The sequence below is a fragment of the Agelaius tricolor genome, unplaced genomic scaffold, assembly GCF_023055355.1.
Source record: "Agelaius tricolor isolate 1412-34295 unplaced genomic scaffold, bAgeTri1.0.p SCAF_102, whole genome shotgun sequence".
Lineage (NCBI taxonomy): Eukaryota > Metazoa > Chordata > Aves > Passeriformes > Icteridae > Agelaius > Agelaius tricolor.
In genome coordinates this window covers 362,974-386,932 of record NW_027269362.1, presented here as the reverse complement: position 1 = coordinate 386,932, position 23,959 = coordinate 362,974, and the positions used below count along the sequence as shown (strand labels likewise).

General features: G+C 56.1%; 2 protein-coding genes and 1 long non-coding RNA gene across 4 annotated transcripts; 2 read left to right on the top strand and 1 right to left on the bottom strand.

The window, feature by feature from the left end:
* The first annotated feature begins 258 nt into the window (after positions 1-258).
* ETFB (electron transfer flavoprotein subunit beta) lies at positions 259-8,475 on the top strand. Its single transcript, XM_071419246.1, has 6 exons — positions 259-415; positions 1,766-1,924; positions 3,009-3,161; positions 3,252-3,314; positions 6,417-6,575; positions 7,851-8,475. The coding sequence occupies exons 1-6, from the start codon at positions 359-361 to the stop codon at positions 8,022-8,024; spliced, it is 765 nt and encodes a 254-aa protein (XP_071275347.1). The 5' UTR covers positions 259-358; the 3' UTR covers positions 8,025-8,475.
* A 543-nt stretch (positions 8,476-9,018) lies between these two features.
* Positions 9,019-23,782, top strand: PPP2R1A (protein phosphatase 2 scaffold subunit Aalpha). Of its 2 annotated transcripts, XM_071419239.1 has the most exons (15): positions 9,019-9,178; positions 9,813-9,903; positions 10,143-10,243; positions 11,237-11,469; positions 12,992-13,139; positions 13,984-14,139; positions 15,766-15,880; positions 15,966-16,036; positions 16,389-16,523; positions 17,272-17,445; positions 18,897-18,957; positions 19,899-20,053; positions 21,620-21,762; positions 22,901-22,992; positions 23,573-23,782. In XM_071419239.1, exons 1-15 carry the CDS (start codon positions 9,101-9,103, stop codon positions 23,587-23,589), a joined length of 1,770 nt encoding a protein of 589 aa, XP_071275340.1. In that variant the 5' UTR covers positions 9,019-9,100; the 3' UTR covers positions 23,590-23,782. The 2 variants fall into 2 exon arrangements, with proteins under 2 accessions (XP_071275340.1, XP_071275341.1); XM_071419240.1 differs by lacking the exons at positions 21,620-21,762; positions 22,901-22,992; positions 23,573-23,782 and adding an exon at positions 20,572-20,818 and having other exon boundaries at positions 19,899-20,073.
* Positions 20,012-23,518, bottom strand: LOC139586090 (uncharacterized). The gene is made up of 12 exons (XR_011677441.1): positions 23,098-23,518; positions 22,872-23,038; positions 22,734-22,841; positions 21,543-21,594; positions 21,402-21,498; positions 21,180-21,364; positions 20,864-21,103; positions 20,800-20,820; positions 20,582-20,757; positions 20,469-20,550; positions 20,127-20,333; positions 20,012-20,073 (listed from the first exon to the last, which is right to left on the bottom strand). It is a non-coding gene; the product is annotated as an uncharacterized lncRNA (long non-coding RNA).
* Positions 23,783-23,959: the final 177 nt, after the last annotated feature.

The window sequence follows — 23,959 nt, the reverse complement described above, 5'->3', positions numbered from 1 at the left end:
ATTTCCCTTAAAAACCTCCCAAAAAAATCCCCTAAAAATCCCCCCCTAAAACCCCAAAAACCCCCTAAAAAATTCCCCAAAATGTTCCAAAATTTCCCTTAAACCATCCAAATAAAAAAATCCTCCCCAAAAAATCCTCAAAAAGCCCCAAAATCCCCCAAAAAATCCAATCCGGCCGCTCAGGCCACGCCCCCGCCGCTCACCATTACGTCAGTGGGCGTGGTTTCCCCCACCAAAACCATTACGTCATTGCTAAACGCCTGGTGGGCGTGGCGTCGCGGCCGCCATTACGTCACCGCGTAACGCGAGCCGAGCTGTGGGCGTGGTTTCCGGGCTCGGGGGCGTGGCCTGGGGGGCAATGGCGGCGCTGCGCGTGCTCGTGGGGGTGAAGCGCGTCATTGACTTCGCCGTCAAGGTAAGGGCGCACCTGGGCACACCTGGGCACATCTGGGCACACCTGGGCACACCTGGGCACCCCCAAACCCCCCCCGAGCCTGGCACCACCCGGCGAGCTCCAAAATCCCCAATTTTGGGTTTTTTTGGGGTTTTTTTGGGGGGGGTTTTTTCGGGGGGTTTTGGGGTGCTGGGCGCACCTGGGCGCTCACCTGGGCACCCACGAACCCCACCGGGGGTGGCGCCGCCCAGAGAGACCCAAAATGCCGAAATTTGGGGTTTTTTTGAGGGATTTTGGGGGTTTTGAGGGGGGCTGGACACAGCTGGGGAGGCCGAAATGACCCCAAAAATTGAGAGCAAATCCCCTAAAATTGGCAAAAATTGGTAAAAAAAACCAAAAAAACATCTAAATTCCCCCAAATATCCCAAAACCTGGCGACATTTATGGACTGCGGGGTTGGGCACTCACCTGGGCACACCTGTCAACCCCCAAAACCCCCGAAAAAGCTCCAAAAAAACCCAAAAAATCCTAAAAATCCCGAACCCTGGGGTTATTTTTGGGCATGGGGGCGGGCACTCACCTGGGCACACCTGGGCGCACCTGTCCACCCCTCCCAGCCCCAAAATCCCCCTAAAATAACCCCAAAAAATCCAAAAAAATTCCCAAAAAATTCCCAAAAATCCCCAAACCTGGTGACATTTATGGACTGGGGACTTGGGCACTCACCTGGGCACACCTGGGCACACCTGTCCACCCCTCCCAGCCCCAAAACCCCCCTAAAATAACCCCAAAAAATCCCCAAAAAATCCAAAAAAATTCCCAAAAAATTCCCAAAAATCCCCAAACCTGGTGACATTTATGGACTGCGGGGTTGGGCACTCACCTGGGCACACCTGGGCACACCTGTCCACCCCTCCCATCCCCAAAATCCCCCTAAAATAACCCCAAAAAAACCCAAAAAATCCCCAAAAAATCCCCAAAACCCCCAAATCCATCGACATTTATGGACTGTGGGGTTGGGCGCACACCTGGGCACACCTGGGCACACCTGGGCACACCTGTCCACCCCTCCCAGCCCTAAAATAACCCCAAAAAATCAAAAAAATTCCCTAAAAATCCCAAAAATCCCCTAAAAATTCCAAAACCCGGCGACATTTATGGACTGCGGGGTTGGGCACTCACCTGGCCACACCTGGGCACACCTGTCCACCCCTCCCAACCCCAAAATCCCCTAAAATAACCCCAAAAAAACCCCAAAAAACCCCCAAAAAATAAAAAAAAAAATCAAAAAAACCCCCCAAAAATCCCCAAAAAATCCCCAAATTTTCCCCCAAAGCCCCCGCCCTGAGCGGTGCCAGGTGTGCCCGGCAGGTGCGGGTGGCGCCCGGCGGGGGCGCGGTGCAGACGCAGGGCGTGAAGCATTCGCTGAACCCGTTCTGCGAGATCGCCCTGGAGGAGGCCGTGAGGCTGCGCGAGGCGGGCACGGCCTCCGAGGTCATCGCTGCCAGCCTGGGCACCAAGGCCAGCCAGGTGAGGGGGGCACACCTGGGCACAGAAATGGGGGGGAAAAAACGGCGAAAATTGGGCGAAAATTGGGCGAAAATCGGGCGAAAATCGGGTGAAAATTGGGCGAAAATCGGGTGAAAATCGGGCGAAAAACGATGAAGAAATGGGGTTTTTAAGGGAATTTTTGGGGGTAAATTGGGAATTTGGGCACAGCTGGGCACAGCTGAGGGCACCTGGGCGCACCTGAAAGTGTGAAAATGGCGAAAATTGGGTGAAAAATGGGTGAAAAATGGGGGTTTTAGGGGAAATTTAGGAATTTGGGAGACCTTGGTACACCTGGGCACACCTGGAAGTGTGAAAATGGCGAAAATTGGGTAAAAAATGGGTGAAAAATGGGGGTTTTAGGGGAAATTTAGGAATTTGGACACACCTGGGCACACTTGGAAGTGTGAAAATTGGGTGAAAAATGGGGATTTTAGGGGAAATTTTGGAATTTAGGCACACCTGGGCACACCTAGGCACACCTGGACACACCTGGAAGTGTGAAAATGGCGAAAACTGGGTGAAAAATGGGGATTTTAGGGGAAATTTAGGAATTTGGGCACACCTGGCACGTCCGGAAGTGTGAAAATTGGGTGAAAGATGGGTGGAAAATGGGGATTTTACGGGAAATTTCGGAATTTGGGCACACCTGGGCACACCTGGGCACACCCGGAAGTGTGAATATGGTGATAATTGGGTGAAAAATGATGATTTTAGGGGAAATTTAGGAATTTGGGCACAACTGGGCGCACCTGAAAGTGTGAAAATGGCGAAAAAGGGTGAAAAATGGGTGAAAAATTGGGATTTTAGGGGAAATTTAGGAATTTGGGCAAGGCTGGGCAGGGCTGGGAGGGCGAAACCAGCAAAATCTGGGTCAAAAACGGTGAAACCTTGGGCAAAAACGGGTTAAAAAATGGTATTTATAGGGGGGAAATTTCGCTTTTTTTCGGGCGCACCTGGGCACACCTGGAAGGGGAGAAAATGGGGGAAAATCGTAGAAAAACTGGGTATTTTGGGGGGGTAAAAAATGGGGAATTTAGGGGATTTAACCCTTGGCGTCCCGCAGGAGACGCTGCGCACGGCCCTGGCCATGGGCGCCGACCGGGCCGTGCTGGCCGAGCTGGGCGAGGGCGCGGCCGCGGGGCCCCGCGAGGTGGCCACGGCCCTGGCGGGGCTGGTGCGGAAGCTGCAGCCGCAGGTGGTGCTGCTGGGCAAGCAGGTATTGATCACCTATTGATCCCATATAGATCCCTTCTAGAACCTCTATTGATCCCCTATTGATCGGTTTTGTCCGTCCCCCTGCCCCCAGGCCATCGATGACGATTGCAACCAGACCGGGCAGCTCCTGGCCGCCATGTTGGACTGGCCGCAGGTAGGCCGCGCGCGCGCGGGGCACCACGGGATACATTTCCCCTCACGGGGGATAAATCCCAGAATCGCCTGCGAGAAACAAGGGGGGATATATCCCGTCATTCCTTGCGGTAAAGGGGGGATAAATCCCACAATCCCCTGCGAGAAACAAGGGGGGATATATCCCGTCATTCCTTGCGGTAAAGGGGGGATAAATCCCAGAATCCCCTGCGAGAAAAAAGGGGGATATATCCCGTCATCCCTTGCGGTAAAGGGGGATAAATCCCACAATCCATTGCGAGAAACGGGGGGGATATATCCCGTCACTCCTTGCGGTAAAGGGGGGATAAACCCCACAATCCCCTGCGAGACAAAAGGGGGGATATATCCCGTCATTCCTTGCGGTAAAGGGGGGATAAATCCCAGAATCCCCTGCGAGAAAATGGGGGGATATATCCCGTCATTCCTTGCGGTAAAGGGGGATAAATCCCACAATGCCCCGCGGTTTAACGTTTACTATATCCCACAATGCCCGGCGATTTAGGGGTGAATATATCCAAAAATGCCCCGCTATTTAAAGGGTGAATGTATCCCACAATGCTCCGGGATTTAGGGGTGAATATATCTAAAAATGCCCCGCTATTTAAGGGTAAATATCTCTCAGTCCTTCGCGATTTAAGGGTGAATATATCCCACAATCCCCTGCGATTTAGGGGTGAATTTTTCCCACAATCCCCTGCAAGATAAAGGGGGGATATATCCCGTCATTCCTTGCGGTAAAGGGGGGGATAAATCCCATAATCCATTGCGAGGAAAAAAGGGGGATATATCCCGTCATTCCTTGCGGCAAAGGGGGGCATAAATCCCACAACCCCCTGCGAGAAAATGGGGGGAATATATCCCGTGATTCCTTGCGGTAAAGGGGGAATAAATCCCACAAGCCCCTGCGAGAAAAAGGGGGGATATATCCCGTCACTCCTTGCGGTAAAGGGGGGGATAAATCCCACAATCCACCGCGGAAAAAGGGGGGATATATCCCGTCATTCCTTGCGGTAAAGGGGGGGATAAATCCCACAACTCCCTGCGAGAAACTTGGGGGGATATATCCCGTCATTCCTTGCGGTAAAGGGGGATAAATCCCACAATGACCCGCGGTTTAACGTTTACTATATCCCACAATGCCCCGCGATTTAACGGTGAATTTATCCCACAATGCCCCGCTATTTAAAGGGTTAATATATCCCACAATGCTCCGGAATTTAGGGCTGAATATATCTAAAAATGCCCCGCTATTTAGGGGTAAATATCTCTCAGTCCTTCGCGATTTTAGGGTGAATATATCCCACAATCCCCTGCGATTTAGGGGTGAATTTTTCCCACAATCCCCTGCAAGATAAAGGGGGGATATATCCCGTCATTCCTTGCGGTAAAGGGGGGGATAAATCCCATAATCCATTGCGAGGAAAAAAGGGGGATATATCCCGTCATTCCTTGCGGTAAAGGGGGGGATAAATCCCACAATCCCCTGCGAGAAAAAAGGGGGGATATATCCCGTCATTCCTTGCGGTAAAGGGGGTATAAATCCCACAACCCCCTGCGAGAAACTTGGGGGGATATATCCCGTCATTCCTTGCGGCAAAGGGGGGATTAAATCCCACAATGCCCCGCGGTTTAACGGTTAATATATCCCACAATGCCCCGCGATTTAACGGTGAATTTATCCCACAATGCCCCGCTATTTAAAGGGTTAATATATCCCACAATGCTCCGGGATTTAGGGGTGAATTTATCCAAAAATGCCCCGATATTTAATTGTGAATATCTCGCAGTCCTTCGCGATTTAAGGGTGAATATAACCCACAATCCCCTGCGAGAAAAAGGGGGGATATATCCCGTCATTCCTTGCGGTAAAGGGGGGGATAAATCCCACAACCCCCTGCGAGAAAATGGGGGGAATATATCCCGTCGTTCCTTGCGGTAAAGGGGGGATAAATCCCACAGCCCTCTGCGAGAAAAAAGGGGCGATATATCCCGTCATTCCCTGCGGTAAGGGGGGATAAATCCCACAATCCATTGCGAGGAAAAAGGGGGGGATATATCCCGTCATTCCTTGCGGCAAAGGGGGATAAATCCCACAATCCCATGCGAGAAAAAAGGGGGGGATATATCCCGTCATTCCTTGCGGTAAAGGGGGGATAAATCCCACAATCTATTGCGAGGAACAAGGGGGGGATATATCCCGTCATTCCTTGCGGTAAAGGGGGGCATAAATCCCACAACCCCCTGCGAGAAAAAAGGGGGATATGTCCCGTCATTCCTTGCGGTAAAGGGGGGATAAATCCCACAATCCCTCGCGGTTTAAAGGTGAATATATCCTACAATGCTCCGGGATTTAGGGGTGAATATATCCACCAATTCCCCGCTATTTAATCGTGAATATATCTCACAATCCCCCGCGGTTTTAGGGTGAATATATCTCTCAGTCCTTCGCGATTTTAGGGTGAATATATCCAACAATCTACTGCGATTTAGCGGTTACTGTATCCCACAATCCCCCGCGATTTAAAGGTTAAAATATCCCACAATCCCCTGAGATTTAAGGGTGAATATATCCCACAATCCCCTGGGATTTGAGGGTGAATATATCCCACAATCCCCTACGATTTAGGGGTGAATATATCCCACAGTGCTCCGCGATTTAGGGGTGAATATATCCCATAATCCCTTTCAGCAAATGGGGGGAATAAATCCCGGCATTCCTTGCGGTAAATGGGGGGATATATCCCGTCATCCTCCGCGGCGAAAGGGGGTATATATCCCGGCATTCTGTGCGGTAAAAGGGGGTATATATCCCGTCGTGCATCGCGGTGTTGGAGGATTGTGGGATATATTCCCCCTTTAATCGCGGGGGATTGTGGGATATATTCACCCCTAAAAATCGCAGTGGATTGTGGGATATATTCACCGTTAAATCGCGGGGTATTGTGGGATATATTCCCCCCAAAGGCTGTGAAACCGGGAGGGGTTCCAGTTCATTCTGGGAGGGTCTGGCTCATACTGGGAAGGTCCCAGCTCATACTGGGAGGCTCCCCAGTCCAAACTGGTCCAAACTGGTTTCCCCCAGGGCACCTTTGCCTCGCGGGTGCAGCTGGAGGCCGGGCACGTGCTGGTGGAGCGCGAGGTGGACGGGGGCCTGGAGACGCTGCGGCTGCGGCTGCCGGCCGTGCTGACGGCGGACCTGAGGCTCAACGAGCCCCGCTACGCCACCCTGCCCAACATCATGGTGAGTTGGGGGTGGGGGGGACCCCGAAATCCCGGGGGGAACCCCGAAATTCCCGAGGAATTCCATAAAACCCCCGGAATTCCACAAAAATTCCCGCGGCTCCCATAGCGGCCAATGCGGGTAGACCTGTTGTCCGGGATGCTTGGAGCCGTTTTTTGGAGGGGTTTTCCCCAAAATTCCTGGGGTTCCCCAAAATTCCTGGGGTTCCCCTAAATCTTTGGGTGTTCCCCAAATCCCCGGGATCCCCTAATTCCCAAGAAATTCCCAAAAATCCCTGAAATTCCCCAAAAATTCTGGTGGTTCCCATAGCGGCCAATGGGGGTAGACCTGTTGTCCGGGGATGCCTGGGGCCCCTTTCCCTAAAAAGTCCCAAAAAATTCCCCCCATAAAATTCCCAAATTTTCCTTTAAGAATCCAAAAATTAAAAAAAAAAGAATCCAGAAAAATTCCCCCAAGATTTCTACCCCCCCCACCAAAAAAAAGGTGAATATATCCTAAAAAAATCCCTTAAAAGATGCCCAAAAATTCCCCAAAAGCTTCCCAAGAAATCCCAAACTTCCCCAAAAAATCCCCCCCTAAGTTCCTAAAATATCAGCAAAAAATTCCTTAAAGCTTCCCAAAAAATCCCTCGAAAATTAAAAATAATCCCGAAAAAATTCCTCAAACTTTCCAAAAAAAACCTCCAAAAATATCCCCAAAAAATCCTGATAAAATTTTGGTAAAATCCCCAAAAAATCCCGAAAACATCGCCAATAATTGCCAAAAAAAATCTGAAAAATATCTCGAAAAATCCTAAAGACTCCTGAAAAATGTAAAAAAAAGAATTCTTAAAAAATAAAAAAAAAACTCCTATAAAGTGCTCAAAGAATCCCCAAAAAATGCCCAAGAATTCCTCAAAAAATCCTGAAAAAGCAAGAAAAATCGTCAAAATATCCCCAAAAAGTCCTGAAAAATCCTCAAAAAATTCTGATAAAATTCCAATCAAATCCAGAAAACATCCCAAAAAATCATTCAAAAATTTTTTCAAAAATCTGGGAAAAAAAAATCCTGAAAAATCAAGAAAAATCCCCAAAAAATCTGTAAAAAATCCCTAAAATATCCCCAAAAAAATCCGAAAAAAATCAAGAAAAATCCTTATAAAATCCTCAAAAAATCCCAAAAAATTCCGCAAAAAATCCTAAAAAAAATCCACAAATTTCTCTAAAAATCCCGAAAAATCCCACAAAAAAATCCCCCAAAAATCCCAAAATTTCTCTAAAAATCCCAATTTTGCAGAAAGCCAAGAAGAAGCCCCTGGAGGTGATCCCGGCGGCCGAGCTGGGGGTGCCCGCGGGCCCCCCAAGGCTGAAGGTGCTGCAGGTGCAGGAGCCGCCCCCCAGGGCCGGGGGGGAGAAGGTGGAGAGCGTCGAGAGCCTGGTGGGGAAACTGAGGCACGCCGGACGAATCTGACACACCAGTATCACCCAGTTCATCCCAGTAACGCCCCAGTGCCATCCCAGTTCATCCCAGTTCATCCCAGTGCTGTACGGGGGGCAGAGCGTCGAGAGCCTGCTGGGGAAACTGAGGCACGCCGGAAGAATCTGACACACCAGAGCCTCCCAGTTCGTCCCAGTATAACCCAGTTCGTCCCAGTACAACCCGGTTCAGTCCAGTGATGGCCCAGTGCCATCCCAGTCACCCCCCAGTGTTGGGGGAGCCGGCACCAGTAAGAACCAGTTCGTCCCAGTTCATCCCAGTTCACCACAGTGCCTTCCCAGTTCATCCCAGTTCATCCCAGTTCGTCCCAGTTCATCCCAGTTCACCTCAGTGCCTTCCCAGTTCACCCCAGTTCCCGCCCAGTCTGGCCCAGTTCCCCCCAGTGCCTTCCCCCCACCCCAATAAAGGCGTGGCCAGTCCATGACGTCATCGCGTTCTTTTGGGGGCGTGGCTTAAAGGGGCGGGGGCGGGGCCATACCCTGGCCCAGTTTTACTGGTTTTTACTGGTCTTTACTGGTTTTGGGGGGGTTTTTGCTGCGGGTGCGTCCCAGTATAAACCAGTTTGGCACTGGAGGGGTCCCAGTTTGTCCCAGTATAACCCAGTTCAGGCCCTGTTTGTCCCAGTTCAGATCCTGGTGGGCCCCAGTTTGTCCCAGTTCAGGGCCTGGTGGGTCCCAGTTTGTCCCAGTATAACCCAGCGAGGCCCAGTCCGGTCCTAGGGGATTCCCAGTATAATCCAGCGGCTCCCAGTTCGTCCCAGTCCGCTCCCAGTTCGTCCCAGTGCGTCCCTGGTGCCTCCGCGTTGCCCAGCAACGCCTCGCCCCTCCCCCCTCGCTGTCAATCAAATGCATCGCCCAATCAGAGCGCGAGTCGCTGCGCCGTCCGCATGGGCGGGCCTTCACCTGACAGACAGCGCCCTGAACGAATGGGAAGACGCGGTGGGCGGGCGCTGCGTCAGCGCCGACCAATCAGCGCCGCGGAAGCCCTGCAGGAGCGGAGCGGGCGGCCCCGTGCGGCCCCTCAGAGCCGGGGCGGCGGCGGCGGCGAAGATGGCGGCGGCGGACGGCGACGATTCGCTTTACCCCATCGCGGTGCTCATCGACGAGCTCCGCAACGAGGACGTGCAGGTACCGCTACCGGGACCTCGCCGCCATACCCCCGAGGCTTTTCCGGGGTTTCGGGGCCTCTTCCGTGGCCACCGGGGCCCGGCCGCCATCGCGCCTCTGGTCCGCGGCCCCGTTGCTGATGGACGCCATGAGACGGCCGCGCTGATTGGTTGAGGCGGCCCGGTCCCCTCAGACCCAGGCGAATGGGCGGGGGCGTAACATGTGTGGTGCGGTTGGGAAGGGGGGGGTTTCGGTGAAAGGCGCGTTCTGATTGGCTGGAGGAGCGATTTGGGTTTGTAAGGGCCGTTCTGATTGGTCCGAAGCGCGTTGAGGGGGTGGGGGGATCTGCCCCGCCCGCCTCAGCGCCCCATAGCGGCGGGGCAGCGCGGCTCCCTGCTCGCCGCAGCCAATGGCAGCGCGAGGCCGCGGCAGCGCCGCTCTCCATTGGCTGCCGCCTGCATGGGCGGGGCTTAGCGGAGCCAATCGTGGGCCTCCTCTCTGCCGCGGCGCCGCTGCGGAGCCGTGAGACGCCGCTCCTGATTGGTCGTGCCGCGTTGTGGGCGGGGTTTCCCCCTGAGGGGGGCGAATCCCGCCCCTTTTTTACCCCCAATTTTCCCCAAATTTTCCTGATTTTCCCCCATTTTCCCCTTCCCAGCTGCGCCTCAACAGCATCAAGAAGCTCTCAACCATCGCGCTGGCACTGGGAGTGGAGCGAACCCGCAGCGAGCTCCTCCCTTTCCTCACCGGTACTGAAATTTTAGGAGAAATTCTTAAAATTTGAGGGGAACACTCCCAAAATTTGGGTGGGAGGGACCCCCAGAATCCATGTGGGGGCGGGGAGGTCACAAAATTCCCCTGGAAACGCCAAAAATCGCCCAAATTTGGGATTGTGGGCGGGGTTTGGGGTGGTGGGTGGGGCGTGGGGGTGATTGACAGGTGTCAGGGGGCCAGGTGAGTGACAGGTGTGTCACCTGTGTGGTCACAGACACCATCTACGATGAGGACGAGGTGCTGCTGGCCCTGGCAGAGCAGCTGGGCACCTTCACCGCCCTCGTGGGGGGACCCGAGTTCGTGCACTGCCTGCTGGTAGGAGAAAAACTCACCTGGGGGGGATAAAAACTCACTTGGGGAACCCCAAAACTCACCTGGAGAACCCAAAAACTCACCTGGGGGGGGGAAAAACTCACCTGGGGGGGAGAAAAACTCACCTGGGGAACCCAAAATCTCACTTGGGACCTCTAAAATTCACCTGGGGATCCCCAAAACTCACCCGGGGACATGAAAAGGCTTCTGGGGGGGGGGACAAAAACACACCTGGGGAACCTCCAAACGCACCTGGAGAACATCAAAACACACCTGGGCAGGGCTAAAACGCACCTGGGAGCTCTGAACCCCCATCCCGTGTCCACCCACTGTCCATCTGTCCGTGCCGCGTGGATTTGTCCATCCCGCATGGCTCTGAGTACTCTGTATCTCTCTGTCTGTCCCACGTCCATCTGTCCATGTTGTGTCCATCTGTCCACCCAATGTCTATCTGACCACCCCATGTTCCTCTGTCCATGCCATGTCCATCTGACCACCCTGTGTCCATCTGTCCATCCCACATCCATTTGTCCATCCCGTGTCCACCTGACCACCCTGTGTCCATCTGTCCATGCTATATTCTTCTGTCCATCCCATGTTCCTCTGTCCATCCCGTGTCCATCTGACCACCCTGTGTCCACCTGTCCATGCCATGTTCCTCTGTCCATCCCACATCCATCTGACCACCCTGTGTCCATCTGACCACCCTGTGTCCACCTGTCCATCCCGTGTCCATCTGTCCATCCCGTGTCCATCTGTCCATCCCACGTCCATCTGACCACCCTGTGTTTCTCCGTCCATCCCACGTCCATCTGACCACCCTGTGTCCATCTGACCACCCTGTGTCCACCTGTCCATCCCACATCCATCTGACCACCCTGTGTCCATCTGTCCATCCCACGTCCATCTGTCCATCCCACGTCCATCTGACCACCCTGCGTCCATCTGTCCATCCCGCGTCCGCCTGACCCCCACCGTACGCCCACCTGTCCGCAGCCGCCGCTGGAGAGCCTGGCCACGGTGGAGGAGACAGTGGTGCGGGACAAGGCGGTGGAGTCTCTGCGGGCCGTGTCCCACGAGCACTCCCCGCCGGACCTCGAGGGTCACTTTGTGCCGCTGGTCAAGCGCCTGGCCGGAGGGGATTGGTTCACGTCGCGCACCTCGGCCTGCGGCCTCTTCAGCGTCTGCTACCCGCGAGTGTCCAGCCCGGTCAAGGCCGAGCTGCGCCAGTGAGTGACCAGTGGGGTGGCCGCGGGGTCATTGGGGTGGCCATGGGGTCAGTGAGATGGGTTTGGGGTCATTGAGATGGGCATGGGGTCATTGGGGTGGCCGCGGGGTCAGTGAGATGGGTTTGGGGTCATTGAGATGGGTATGGGGTCATTGAGATGGGCATGGGGTCATTGGGGTGACCATGGGGCCATTGAGGTGACCAATCCATCCTTGGGGTCATTGGGGTGGCCATGGGGTCAGTGAAATGGGTTTGGGGTCATTGAGATGGGCATGGGGTCATTGAGATGGGTATGGGGTCATTGAGATGGGCATGGGGTCATTGAGATGGGCATGGGGTCATTGGGGTGGCCGCGGGGTCAGTGAGATGGGTTTGGGGTCATTGAGATGGGCATGGGGTCATTGAGGTGACCAGGAGACCATTGAGGTGACCAGGGGGCCATTGAGGTGACCAATCCATCCTTGGGGTCATTGAGGTAACCATGGGGTCAGTGAGATGGGCTTGGGGTCATTGAGATGGGCATGGGGTCATTGAGATGGGCATGGGGTCATTGGGCTGACCATAAGGTTATTGAGGTGACCATAGGGCCATTGGGGTGACCAATCCATCTTTGGGGTCATTGAAGTGACCAATCCATCTTTGGGGTCATTGAGGTGACCAGGGGGTCATTGGGGTGACCATGGGGCCATTGAGGTGACCAGGGAGTTATTGAGGTGACCAATCCATCCTTGGGGTCATTGGGGTGACCATAGGGTCATTGGGGTGACCATGGGGTCATTGGGGTGACCAATCCATCCTTGGGGTCAGTGAGGTGACCATAGGATCATCAGGATGGGTGTGGGGTCATTGAGGTGACCACGGGGTCATTGAGGTGACCATAGGGTCATTGGGGTGACCAATCCATCCTTGAGGTCATTGAGGTGACCATAGGGCCATTGAGGTGACCATGGGGTCATTGGAATGGGTGTGGGGTCATTGGGGTGACCACAAGGTCACCAACCCATCCCAGGTGTACTCAGGTGCCCCCCAGGTGTACTCAGGTGCCCCCCAGGTGCCCCCAGGTGTGCCCAGGTGACACCCAGGTGTGCCCGCGGGTACTTCCAGATGCCCATAGGTGACCCTTAGGTGTACCTGGACCATACCCAGCTGCATCCAGGTGTACTTAGCTGCCCCCCAGGTGTACCCAGATGCCCCCCAGGTGTACCCAGATGCCCCCCAGGTGTGCCCAGGTGTACCCAGGTGTGCCCGCGGGTACTTCCAGATGCCCATAGGTGACCCTTAGGTGTACCTGGACCATCCCCAGCTGTACCTGGGTGTACCCAGATGCCCCCCAGGTGTGCCCAGGTGTCCCTCAGGTGTACTCAGGTGTGCCCAGGTGACACCCAGGTGTGCCCGTGGGTACTTCCAGAAGCCCATAGGTGACCCTTAGGTATATCAAGGCCATACCCAACTGTACCTGGCTGTACTCAGGTGTGCCCAGGTGCCCCCAGGTGTGCCCGGGTGACGCCCAGGTGTGCCCGCAGGTACTTCCGGAACCTGTGCTCGGACGACACGCCCATGGTGCGGCGCGCGGCCGCCTCCAAGCTGGGCGAGTTCGCCAAGGTGCTGGAGCTGGAGCACGTCAAGAGCGAGATCATCCCCATGTTCTCCAACCTGGCCTCCGACGAGCAGGTACGGCGCACCTGGGCGCACCTGGGGGCACCTGGGGGGGGTTTGGGCACACCTGGGAGGGGTTTGGGCACACATGGAGGAGTCTGGGGGGGACCTGGGCACACCTGAGGGGAGCCTGAGAGCACCTCAGGGTTACCTGGGCACACCTGGAGGTCACCTGGGCGCACCTGGGAGCACCTGGAGGTCACCTGGGCGCACCTGGGAGGGGTTTGGGCACACCTGGAGGGGGCTGGGGGGGACCTGGGCACACCTGGGAGCACCTCGGGGTTACCTGGGCACACCTGGGCACACCTGGGGGTGGTGTGGATATTCCTGGGCACATCTGGGGGTTACCTGAGCACACCTGGGGCTCACCTGTACACACCTGGGGGTTACCTGTACACACCTGGGGGTTACCTGAGCACATCTGGGGCTCACGTGTACACACCTGGGGGTTAGCTGAGCATACCTGGGGGTTACTTGAGCACACCTGGGGGTCACCTGTGCACACCTGGGGGTTACCTGAGCACACCTCGGGGTTACCTGAACACACCTGGGGCTCACCTGAGCACAACTGGGGGTTACCTGAACACACCTGGGGGTTACCTGTGCACACCTGGGGCTCACCTGTACACACCTGGGGGTCACCTGTGCACACCTGGGGGTTACCTGAGCACACCTGGGGCTCACCTGTGCACACCTGGGGCTCACCTGGACATTCCTGTGGGCATCAGGGGGTGGCCTGGGGGAAACTGGGGGCACCTGGGGGTTACCTGAGCACACCTGGGGGTTACCTGGGCACACCTGGGGGTTACCTGTACACACCTGGGGGTTACCTGAGGGTCACCTGTGCCCACCTGCGCAGGACTCGGTGCGGCTGCTGGCGGTGGAGGCGTGCGTGAGCATCGCGCAGCTGCTGCCGCAGGAGGAGCTCGAGGGGCTGGTGATGCCCACGCTGCGCCAGGCGGCCGAGGACAAGTCCTGGCGCGTGCGCTACATGGTGGCCGACAAGTTCACCGAGGTGGGCGCGCACCTGGGCACACCTGGGGGGCACCTGGGGTGGGTTCTGGGGAGGTTTGGGATGGGTTGGGATGGGTTTTGGGGAGTTTTGGGGGGTTTGGGGAGGTTTAAGAACTCTGGGGGATGTTTGGGGACGCACCTGGAGTCACCTGGAGTCACCTGGGCACACCTGGGGGGCACCTGGGCGCACCTGGGGGGCACCTGGGCGCACCTGGGGTGGGTCCTGGGGAAGGTTGAGAGGGGTTTGGGATGGATTTTGAGGGGGTTTGGGGAGGTTTAGGAACTCTGGGGGAGGTTTGGGGATGCACCTGGGCACACCTGGGTGCACCTGGGCACACCTGGGGTGGGTTTTGGGGGGGGGTTGGGATGGGTTTTGGGGGGTTTGGGGAGGTTTAGGAACTCTGGGGGAGGTTTGGGGATGCACCTGGGCACACCTGGGGTGGGTTTTGAGGGGGTTGGGATGGGTTTTGGGGGGTGTGGGAACTCTGGGGGATGTTTGGGGACGCACCTGGAGTCACCTGGGCGCACCTGGGGTGGGTTTTGGGGGGTTTGGGAACTTTGGGAGCTGTTTGGGGACGCACCTGGGTGCACCTGGAGTCACCTGGGCGCACCTGGGGTGGGTTTTGTGGGGGTTGGGATGGGTTTTGGGGGGTTTAGGAACTCTGGGGGAGGTTTGGGGACGCACCTGGAGTGATCTGGGCACACCTGGGCACACCTGGGCACACCTGGGGGTGAGTTCTGGGGGGGTTGAGGATGGGTTTTGGGGGGTTTGGGGACACACCTGGAGTCACCTGGGCACAACTGGGGGGCACCTGGGGTGGATTTTGGGGGGGTTTGGGATGGGTTTTGGGGGGTTTGGGGAGGTTTAGGAACTCTGGGGGAGGTTTGGGGATGCACCTGGACACACCTGGGGGCACCTGGGCACACCTGGGGGGCACCTGGGCACACCTGGGGGGCACCTGGGCACACCTGGGGGGCACCTGGGGTGGGTTTTGGGGAGGTTTCAGGGGGTTGGGATGGGTTTTGGGGGGTTTGGGGAGGTTTAGGAACTCTGCGGGATGTTTGGGGATGCACCTGGACACACCTGGGGGGCACCTGGGCGCACCTGGGGTGGGTTTTGGGGGGGGGTTGGGATGGGTTTTGGGGGGTTTGGGGAGGTTTAGGAACTCTGCGGGATGTTTGGGGACGCACCTGGGCACACCTGGGGTGGGTTTTGGGGAGGTTTGGGAACTCTGGGAGTTGTTTGGGGACACACCTGGGCGCACCTGGGGGTGGGTTCTGGGGGGGGTTTGGGATGGGTTTGGGGCATTTTGGGATCTCTGGGGGACACACCTGGGGCACACCTGGGCACACCTGGACACACCTGGGGCACACTTGGGCACACACCTGGGTAATACCTGGGGCACACTTGGGCACACACCTGGGTAATACCTGGGGCACACCTGGACGCACCTGGGGCACACCTGGGGCACACCTGGGGCACACCTGGGTAATACCTGGGGCACACTTGGGCGCACACCTGGGGCACACATGGGTAATACCTGGGGCACACTTGGGCACACACCTGGGTAATACCTGGGGCACACCTGGGGCACACCTGGACGCACCTGGGCCGTGCCCCCCGCAGCTCCAGCGCGCCGTGGGCCCCGAGATCACCAAGACCGACCTGGTGGGCGCCTTCCAGAGCCTCATGAAGGACTGCGAGGCCGAGGTGCGCGCGGCCGCCTCCCACAAGGTCAAAGGTCAGCGGCCACGCCCACCCCACGAGGCCCCAAAATGCCCCAAAACCCAACCTTGGTGTCACCAACCCAACTTTGGTGTCCCCAGAGTTCTGTGAGAACCTGTCCCCCGACTGCCGCGAGGCCGTGATCATGGGCCAGATCCTGCCCTGCATCAAGGTGAGCACCTGGGGGCACCTGGGGGGCATCTGGGTGCACCTGGACACACCTGGGGGCACCTGGGATATACCTGGGGGCACCTGGGACACACCTGGGATATACCTGGGGGCACCTGGGACACACTTGGGGACACACCTGGAGATCCTGTGGGGACACCTTGGGGTGGTGGAACACACCTGGGCACACCTGGGACACACCTGGGCACACCTAGGGGCACCTGGGCCACACTTTGTGGGTACACCTGCAGTGGTGGCACCCATCTTGGGCACACCCTGTGGGCACGCGTGGCCTCAGAGGCCTCTCCCCGAGTCCAGGTGAGCTCACCTGTGCCCGCCTGTGCCCACCTGTGCAGGAGCTGGTGTCGGATGCCAACCAGCACGTGAAGTCAGCGCTGGCCTCGGTGATCATGGGGCTGTCACCCATCCTGGGCAAGGACAACACGGTGGAGCACCTGCTGCCCCTGTTCCTGGCACAGCTCAAGGACGAGGTGAGGGGCACACCTGGGCATACCTGGGCACACACCTGGGCACACCTGGGTACAGCTGGATACACATAGAAACGCATAGAAACACATGGGCACACACCTGGGCACACACCTGCTGCCCCTGTTCCTGGCACAGCTCAAGGACGAGGTGAGGGACACACCTGGGCACACCTGGGCACACACCTGGGCACAGATAGAAACATATGGGCACACACCTGGGCACAGATAGAAACACACAGAAACACATGGGCACACACCTGGGCACACACCTGGGCACACCCCTGTTCCTGGCACAGCTCAAGGACGAGGTGAGGGGCACACCTGGGCACACCTGGGCACGCCTGGGTACAGATAGAAACACATAGACACACATGGGCACACACCTGGGCACACACCTGGGCACACAATGCATTCCCAGCGTTTATTTCGGCTCCCCCTGGTGGTGACTTTGTGAACTGCAGCTTCCTCCCAGTCACTCCCAGTCCATCCCAGTCTGCTCATATGCAGCTCTAGGCTCCTCCCAGTAACTCCCAGTGTGTCCCAGTGCCCTCCCAATCCATCCCAGTAACTCCCAGTTGCTCCCAGTTCCCCCCAATGCGCTCCCAGTGTTTTCACAGCTCCCCCTGGTGGTGACTTTGTGAACTGCAGCTTCCTCCCAGTCATTCCCAGTAACTCCCAGTGTGTCCCAGTGCCCTCCCAGTCATTCCCAGCGTGTCCCAGTGCCCTCCCAGTAACTCCCAGTCCCTCCCAGTGCCCCGAGGTGCGGCTGAACATCATCTCCAACCTGGACTGCGTGAACGAGGTGATCGGCATCCGGCAGCTCTCGCAGTCGCTGCTCCCGGCCATCGTGGAGCTGGCCGAGGACGCCAAGTGGAGGGTGCGGCTGGCCATCATCGAGTACATGCCGCTGCTGGCCGGCCAGCTGGTGAGACTGGGAGCCACTGGGAGCCACTGGGAGGGGACTGGGATAGACTGGGAGGGACTGGGTTATACTGGGAGCCACTGGGAGGGACTGGGAGGAGACTGGAGCAGTGTATGGGGCACCAGAATGGAGTTATGGGCTTGTATGGGGGCACTGGGATGGACTGGGAGGGGACTGGGATGGACTGGGAGACACTGGGGGAGGATTTGGAGGCACTGGGAGGGGACTGGGATGGACTGGGAGGGGACTGGGATATACTGGGAGGGACTGGGATGGACTGGGAGGAGACTGGAGCAGTGTATGGGGCACCGGAGTGGAGTTACGGGCTTGTATGGGGGCACTGGGATGGACTGGGATGGACTGGGAGGGTGTTGGAAGGCACTGGGATGGACTGGGAGGGGACTGGGATGGACTGGGAGGAGACTGGGATGGACTGGGAGGAGACTGGGAGGAGATTAGGATGGACTGGGAGGGGATTAGGATGGACTGGGAGGAGACTGGAGCAGTGTATGGGGCACCGGAGTGGAGTTATGGGCTTGTATGGGGGCACTGGGATGGACTGGGATATACTGGGAGGGGATTGGGAGGCACTGGGATGGACTGGGATATACTGGGAGGGGACTGGGAGGAGACTGGAATGGACTGGGAGGCACTGGGAGGGGACTGGGAGGGACTGGGATGGACTGGGAGGGGACTGGAGCAGTGTATGAGGCACCGGAGTGGAGTTAGGGGCTTGTATGGGGGTGCTGGGATGGACTGGGATATACTGGGAGGGTGTTGGGAGGCACTGGGATAAACTGGGAGGGGACTGGGATGGACTGGGAGGGGACTGGGATGGACTGGGAGGGGACTGGGATGGACTGGGAGGGACTGGGATGGACTGGGAGGGGATTGGGATGGACTGGGAGGAGACTGGAGCAGTGGATGGGGCACCGGAGTGGAGTTAGGGGCTTGTATGGGGGCACTGGGATGGACTGGGAGGAGACTGGGATGGACTGGGAGGCACTGGGATATACTGGGATAGACTGGGAGGGGACTGGGATGGACTGGGAGACACTGGAATGGAGTTATGGGCTTGTATGGGGGCACTGGGATATACTGGGAGAGGATTTGGAGGCACTGGGATAAACTGGGAGGGGACTGGGAGGGACTGGGAGGGTGTTGGAAGGCACTGGGATGAACTGGGATATACTGGGATGAACTGGGAGGGACTGGGATGAACTGGGAGGGACTGGGAGGGGTTTGTTCCCACTGATCCATGCTGGTTTATACTGGTGTGTACTGGTTTACGTTGGTTCGAATTAGTCCGTAGCGACGTAGCTCGGTTTATACTGGTTTGTACTGGTCTATACCAGTCCTAACTGGTCCATACTGGTTTATACTGGTCTATACCAGTCCTAACTGGTCCATACTGGTTTATACTGGTCTTTACTGGTGTCTTCCCCCCTCTCCAGGGCGTGGAGTTCTTCGATGAGAAACTGAACTCGCTCTGCATGGCCTGGCTGGTGGATCACGGTACTGGGATAAACTGGGAGGGACTGGGATGGACTGGGAGGGACTGGGATGGAACTGGGATAAACTGGGAGGGACTGGGAGGGACTGGGATAAACTGGGAGGGACTGGGATGGAACTGGGAGGGGATTGGGAGATACTGGGAGGGACTGGTCAAACTGGTTTATACTGGTTTATATAGCTCAGTACCAGTCCAAACTGGTCCCAACTGGTCCGTACTGGTTTATACTAATTTATGCTGGTTTATACTGGTTTGTACTGGTCTAAGCTGGTCCCAACTGGCCCGTACTGGTTTATACTAATTTATACTGGTCCGTATTAATTTATACTGGTTTATACTGGTTTGTATTGGTCCCAGCTGGTCCTTACTGCTTTATAGTAATTGATACTGGTTTATACTGGCCCGTACTGGTTTATACTGGCCCGTACTGGTTTATAGTAATTGATACTGGTTTATACTGGTCCATACTGGTTTATACTGGTCTGCACTGGTTTATACTGGTTTGAACTGGTTTATAGTAATTGATACTGATTTATACTGGTCTGTACTGGTTTATAGCAATTGATACTGGTTTATACTGGTTTTGTACTGGTTTATACCGGTCCGTACTGGTTTATAGTAACTGATACTGGTTTATACTGGTCCGCACTGGTTTATACTGGTCCGCACTGGTTTATAGTAATTAATACTGGTTTATACTGGTCCATACTGGTTTGTACTGGTTTATAGTAATTTATACTGGTTTATACTGGTTTGTACCAGTCTGTACTGGTTTATACTGGTTTATACTGGTCCGTAGTGGTTTATAGTAACTGATACTGGTCCATACTGGTTTATACCGGTCCGTACTGGTTTATAGTAATTGATACTGGTTTATACTGGTCCATACTGGTTTATACCGGTCCATACTGGTTTATACCGGTCTGTACTGGTTTCCTGGCAGTGTACGCCATCCGCGAGGCCGCCACCAGTAACCTGCGCAAGCTGGTGGAGCGCTTTGGGCACACCTGGGCCCAGGGCACCATCGTGCCCAAGGTGCTGGCCATGGCCGCCGACCCCAACTACCTGCACCGCATGACCACGCTCTTCTGCATCAACGTGGGTACCTGGGGGCACACCTGGGGGCACATCTGGGGGCATCTCAGATACACCTGGGCACACCTGGGGGCACCTGGGCACAGCTGGGGGCATCTCAGATACACCTGGGTACAGCTGGGGGCATCTCAGATACACCTGGGGGCACCTGAGAGGGATAGAACCACACCTGGGTACAGCTGGGATACACCTGAGAGGGATGGGAACACACCTGGGGGCACCTGGGTACACCTGGGGGCACCTGGGCACAGCTGGGATAGGCATGAGAGGGATAGGGACACACCTGGGAGCACCCACAGCACACCTGGGGGCACCTGGGGGCATCTCAGATACACCTGGGCACACCTGGGGGCATCTCATATACACCTGGGGGCACCTGAGAGGGATAGAACCACACCTGGGTACAGCTGGGATACACCTGGGCACACCTGGGGGTATCTCAGATACACCTGGGCACACCTGGGTACACCTGGGGGCACCCACAGTACACCTGGGCACACCTGGGGGCATCTCAGATACACCTGGGCACACCTGGGGGCACCTGAGAGGGATAGAACCACACCTGGGTACAGCTGGGATACACCTGAGAGGGATGGGAACACACGTGGGGGTACCTGGGCACACTTGGGGGCACCCACAGCACACCTGGGCACAGCTGGGCGCACCTGGGATACTCCTGAGAGGAATAGAACCACACCTGGGCGCAGCTGGGGGCATCTCAGATACACCTGGGCACAGCTGGGATACACCTGAGAGGGATGGGAACACACCTGGGCACACTTGGGGGCACACCTGGGCACAATTGGGATTTACCTGGGCACACCTGGGCACACCTGAGAGGGATAGGAACACACCTGGGCACAGCTGGGCATGAGTGATGGGTGTCCCCAATCCCTGTCCATGTCCCACCTGTCTCATCTCACCTGTCCCTATCTCACCTGTCCATATCTCACCTGTCCCATCTCACCTGTCCCTCACCTGTCCCACCTGTCCCATCTCACCTGTCCATATCTCACCATTATCTCACCTTTATCTCACCTGTCCCTATCTCACCTGTCCATGTCTCACTTGTCCATGTCCCACCTGTCCCATCTCTCACCTGTCCCCCTCTCACCCTTCCCTATCTCACCTGTCTCTCACCTGTCCCATCTCACCTGTCCCTATCTCTCACCTTTATCTCACCTGTCCCTCACCTGTCCCCATGTCACCTTTATCTCACCTTTATCTCACCTGTTCCATCTCACCTGTCCATCTCTCACCTGTCCCATCTCACCTGTCCCTCACCTGTCCCTATCTCACCTGTCCCTATCTCACCTTTATCTCACCTTTATCTCACCTGTCCATGTCCCACCTGTCCATGTCCCACCTGTCCCTATCTCACCTTTATCTCACCTTTATCTCACCTGTCCCTCTCTCACCTGTCCATGTCCCACCTGTCCATATCTCACCTGTCCCATCTCACCTGTCCCCATCTCACCTGTCCCCATCTCACCTGTCCCCATCTCACCTTTATCTCACCTGTCCCTATCTCACCTTTATCTCACCTGTCCCTATCTCTCACCTGTGCAGGTGCTGTCGGAGGTGTGTGGCCAGGAGGTCACCACCACGCAGATGCTGCCCACCGTGCTCCGCATGGCCGCCGACGCCGTGGCCAACGTGCGCTTCAACGTGGCCAAGTCCCTGCAGCGCATCGGGCCCATCCTGGACAGCGGGTACTGGGTTATACTGGGTTATACTGGTTTATACTGGTTTGTACTGGTTTGCGCTGGGAGCACTGGTTTGGGCTGGTTTTATTGGGCTTTATTGGGTTATAGTGGTTTATAATGGTTTGTAATGGTTTATACTGGTGTGGCTGCAGCGCATCGGGCCCATCCTGGACAGCGGGTACTGGTTTATACTGGGTTATACTGGGTTATACTGGTTTGTACTGGGAGCGCTGGTTTGGGGTGGTTTTATTGGGTTATAATGGTTTTTAATGGTTTTTAATGGTTTATACTGGTTATACTGGTGTGGCTGCAGCGCATTGGGCCCATCCTGGACAGCGGGTACTGCTTCTTACTGGTTTATACTGGTTTATACTGGTTTATACTGGTTTGTACTGGGAGCGCTGGTTTGGGCTGGTTTTATTGGGCTTTATTGGGTTATAGTGGTTTATAATGGTTTGTAATGGTTTATACTGGTGTGGCTGCAGCGCATCGGGCCCATCCTGGACAGCGGGTACTGGTTTATACTGGGTTATACTGGGTTATACTGGTTTGTACTGGGAGCGCTGGTTTGGGGTGGTTTTATTGGGTTATAATGGTTTGTAATGGTTTATATTGGTTTGTAATGGTTTATACTGGTTATACTGGTGTGGCTGCAGCGCATCGGGCCCATCCTGGACAGCGGGTACTGGTTTATACTGGTTCTTACTGGTTTGTACTGGGAGCGCTGGTTTGGGTTGGTTTTATTGGGTTATAATGGTTTTTAATGGTTTATAATGGTTGTACTGGTGTGGCTGCAGCGCATCGGGCCCATCCTGGACAGCGGGTACTGCTTCTTACTGGTTTATACTGGTTTATACTGGTTTATACTGGGAATGGCAATTTGTACTGGTTTGTACCAATTTGGAGTCATTTTAATGGGTTATACTGGGTTATACTGGGTTATAGTGGTTTGGGGCCTACACCTGTCCCTGTCTCACCTGTCCCTGTCCCACCTGTCCATATCTCACCTGTCCCTGTCCCACCTGTGTCCCACCTGTCCATGTCCCACCTGTGTCTCACCTGTCCCTGTCCCACCTGTGTCCCACCTGTCCCTGTCCCACCTGTCCATGTCCCACCTGTGTCTCACCTGTCCCCGTACCTGCAGGACGCTGCAGACAGAGGTGAAGCCGGTGCTGGAGAAGCTGACGCAGGACCAGGACGTCGACGTCAAATACTTCGCTCAGGAGGCGCTGACAGGTGAGGGCACACCTGGGGATACACCTGGGGACAGGTGAGGGAACACCTGGGATACACCTGAGATACCTGGGGACACCTGGGGACAGCTGGGATACACCTGGGGACACCTGGGGACAGCTGGGACAGGTGAGGGAACACCTGGGATACACCTGGGATACACCTGAGATACCTGGGGTGCACCTGGGAGGAGATTTGGGCACATCTGGGGACACATGGGGGGGATTTTGGAGATCTGGGGGCACCTGGGATACACCTGGGAACAGCTGGGGGCACCTGGGGGAAGCAACTGGGATACCTGGGGGAGCACCTGGGGGAAATTTGGGACACCTGGGGGGGAAATAATGGGGACAGGGGGTACCTGGGACACACTTTGGACTCTCTGGGCACACCTGGGCACACCTGGGGGGACACAGAGGGGACACCAAGGGACTTGGGTGGGGCACCCAGGTGAGGCTCAGGTGCCCCCAGGTATGCCCAGGTGTATTTTGGGTGCCCCCAGGTGTGTCCCAGGTGTGGTTTTGGGTGTGCCCAGGTGTGCCCAGGTAACCCCTCCCCCGTCTCTCTCTCCCCTCCCCCGCAGTGCTGGCGCTGGCCTGACCCCCCCTCCCCCAGGACGCCCCCGCATGAGAACCGGAGCTGCGACCGCCCCTCCCCCACCCCCGGACGGTGCCACCCCTCCCCCCACATCCCATCACCCCCCAAGCCCCTCCCCCCACCCCGCTGTTCATTCATTAACTCATTAAATAATTAATTGACGATGATTTCGCCGTTAATAAAAACCAGAACGAGGCTCCGGTGTCGTTTATTTGGGGGACGGGGAGGGGCAGGGTCACGTGGTCCGAGACTTTAATTCAATTGTAATGAAATAAAATTTTAAAAATTTTAATTAAATTAAATTTTTAGTTTAAAGCGCGCTGGCTCTTTAAATACAGGACACGCCCCTTTCGCGCAAGCGCAGCCGATCAAG

Coding starts and splice junctions, on each gene's coding strand:
- ETFB (XM_071419246.1), top strand. CDS start 359: ATGGCGGCGCTGCGCGTGCTCGTGGGGGTGAAGCGCGTCATTGACTTC. Junction 1,925..3,008: donor TGGGCACCAAGGCCAGCCAG/GTGAGGGGGGCA, acceptor GGCGTCCCGCAG/GAGACGCTGCGCACGGCCCT. Junction 3,315..6,416: donor CCATGTTGGACTGGCCGCAG/GTAGGCCGCGCG, acceptor GGTTTCCCCCAG/GGCACCTTTGCCTCGCGGGT.
- PPP2R1A (XM_071419239.1), top strand. CDS start 9,101: ATGGCGGCGGCGGACGGCGACGATTCGCTTTACCCCATCGCGGTGCTC. Junction 17,446..18,896: donor CGCTGCTGGCCGGCCAGCTG/GTGAGACTGGGA, acceptor CCCCCTCTCCAG/GGCGTGGAGTTCTTCGATGA. Junction 21,763..22,900: donor GGGCCCATCCTGGACAGCGG/GTACTGGGTTAT, acceptor CCGTACCTGCAG/GACGCTGCAGACAGAGGTGA.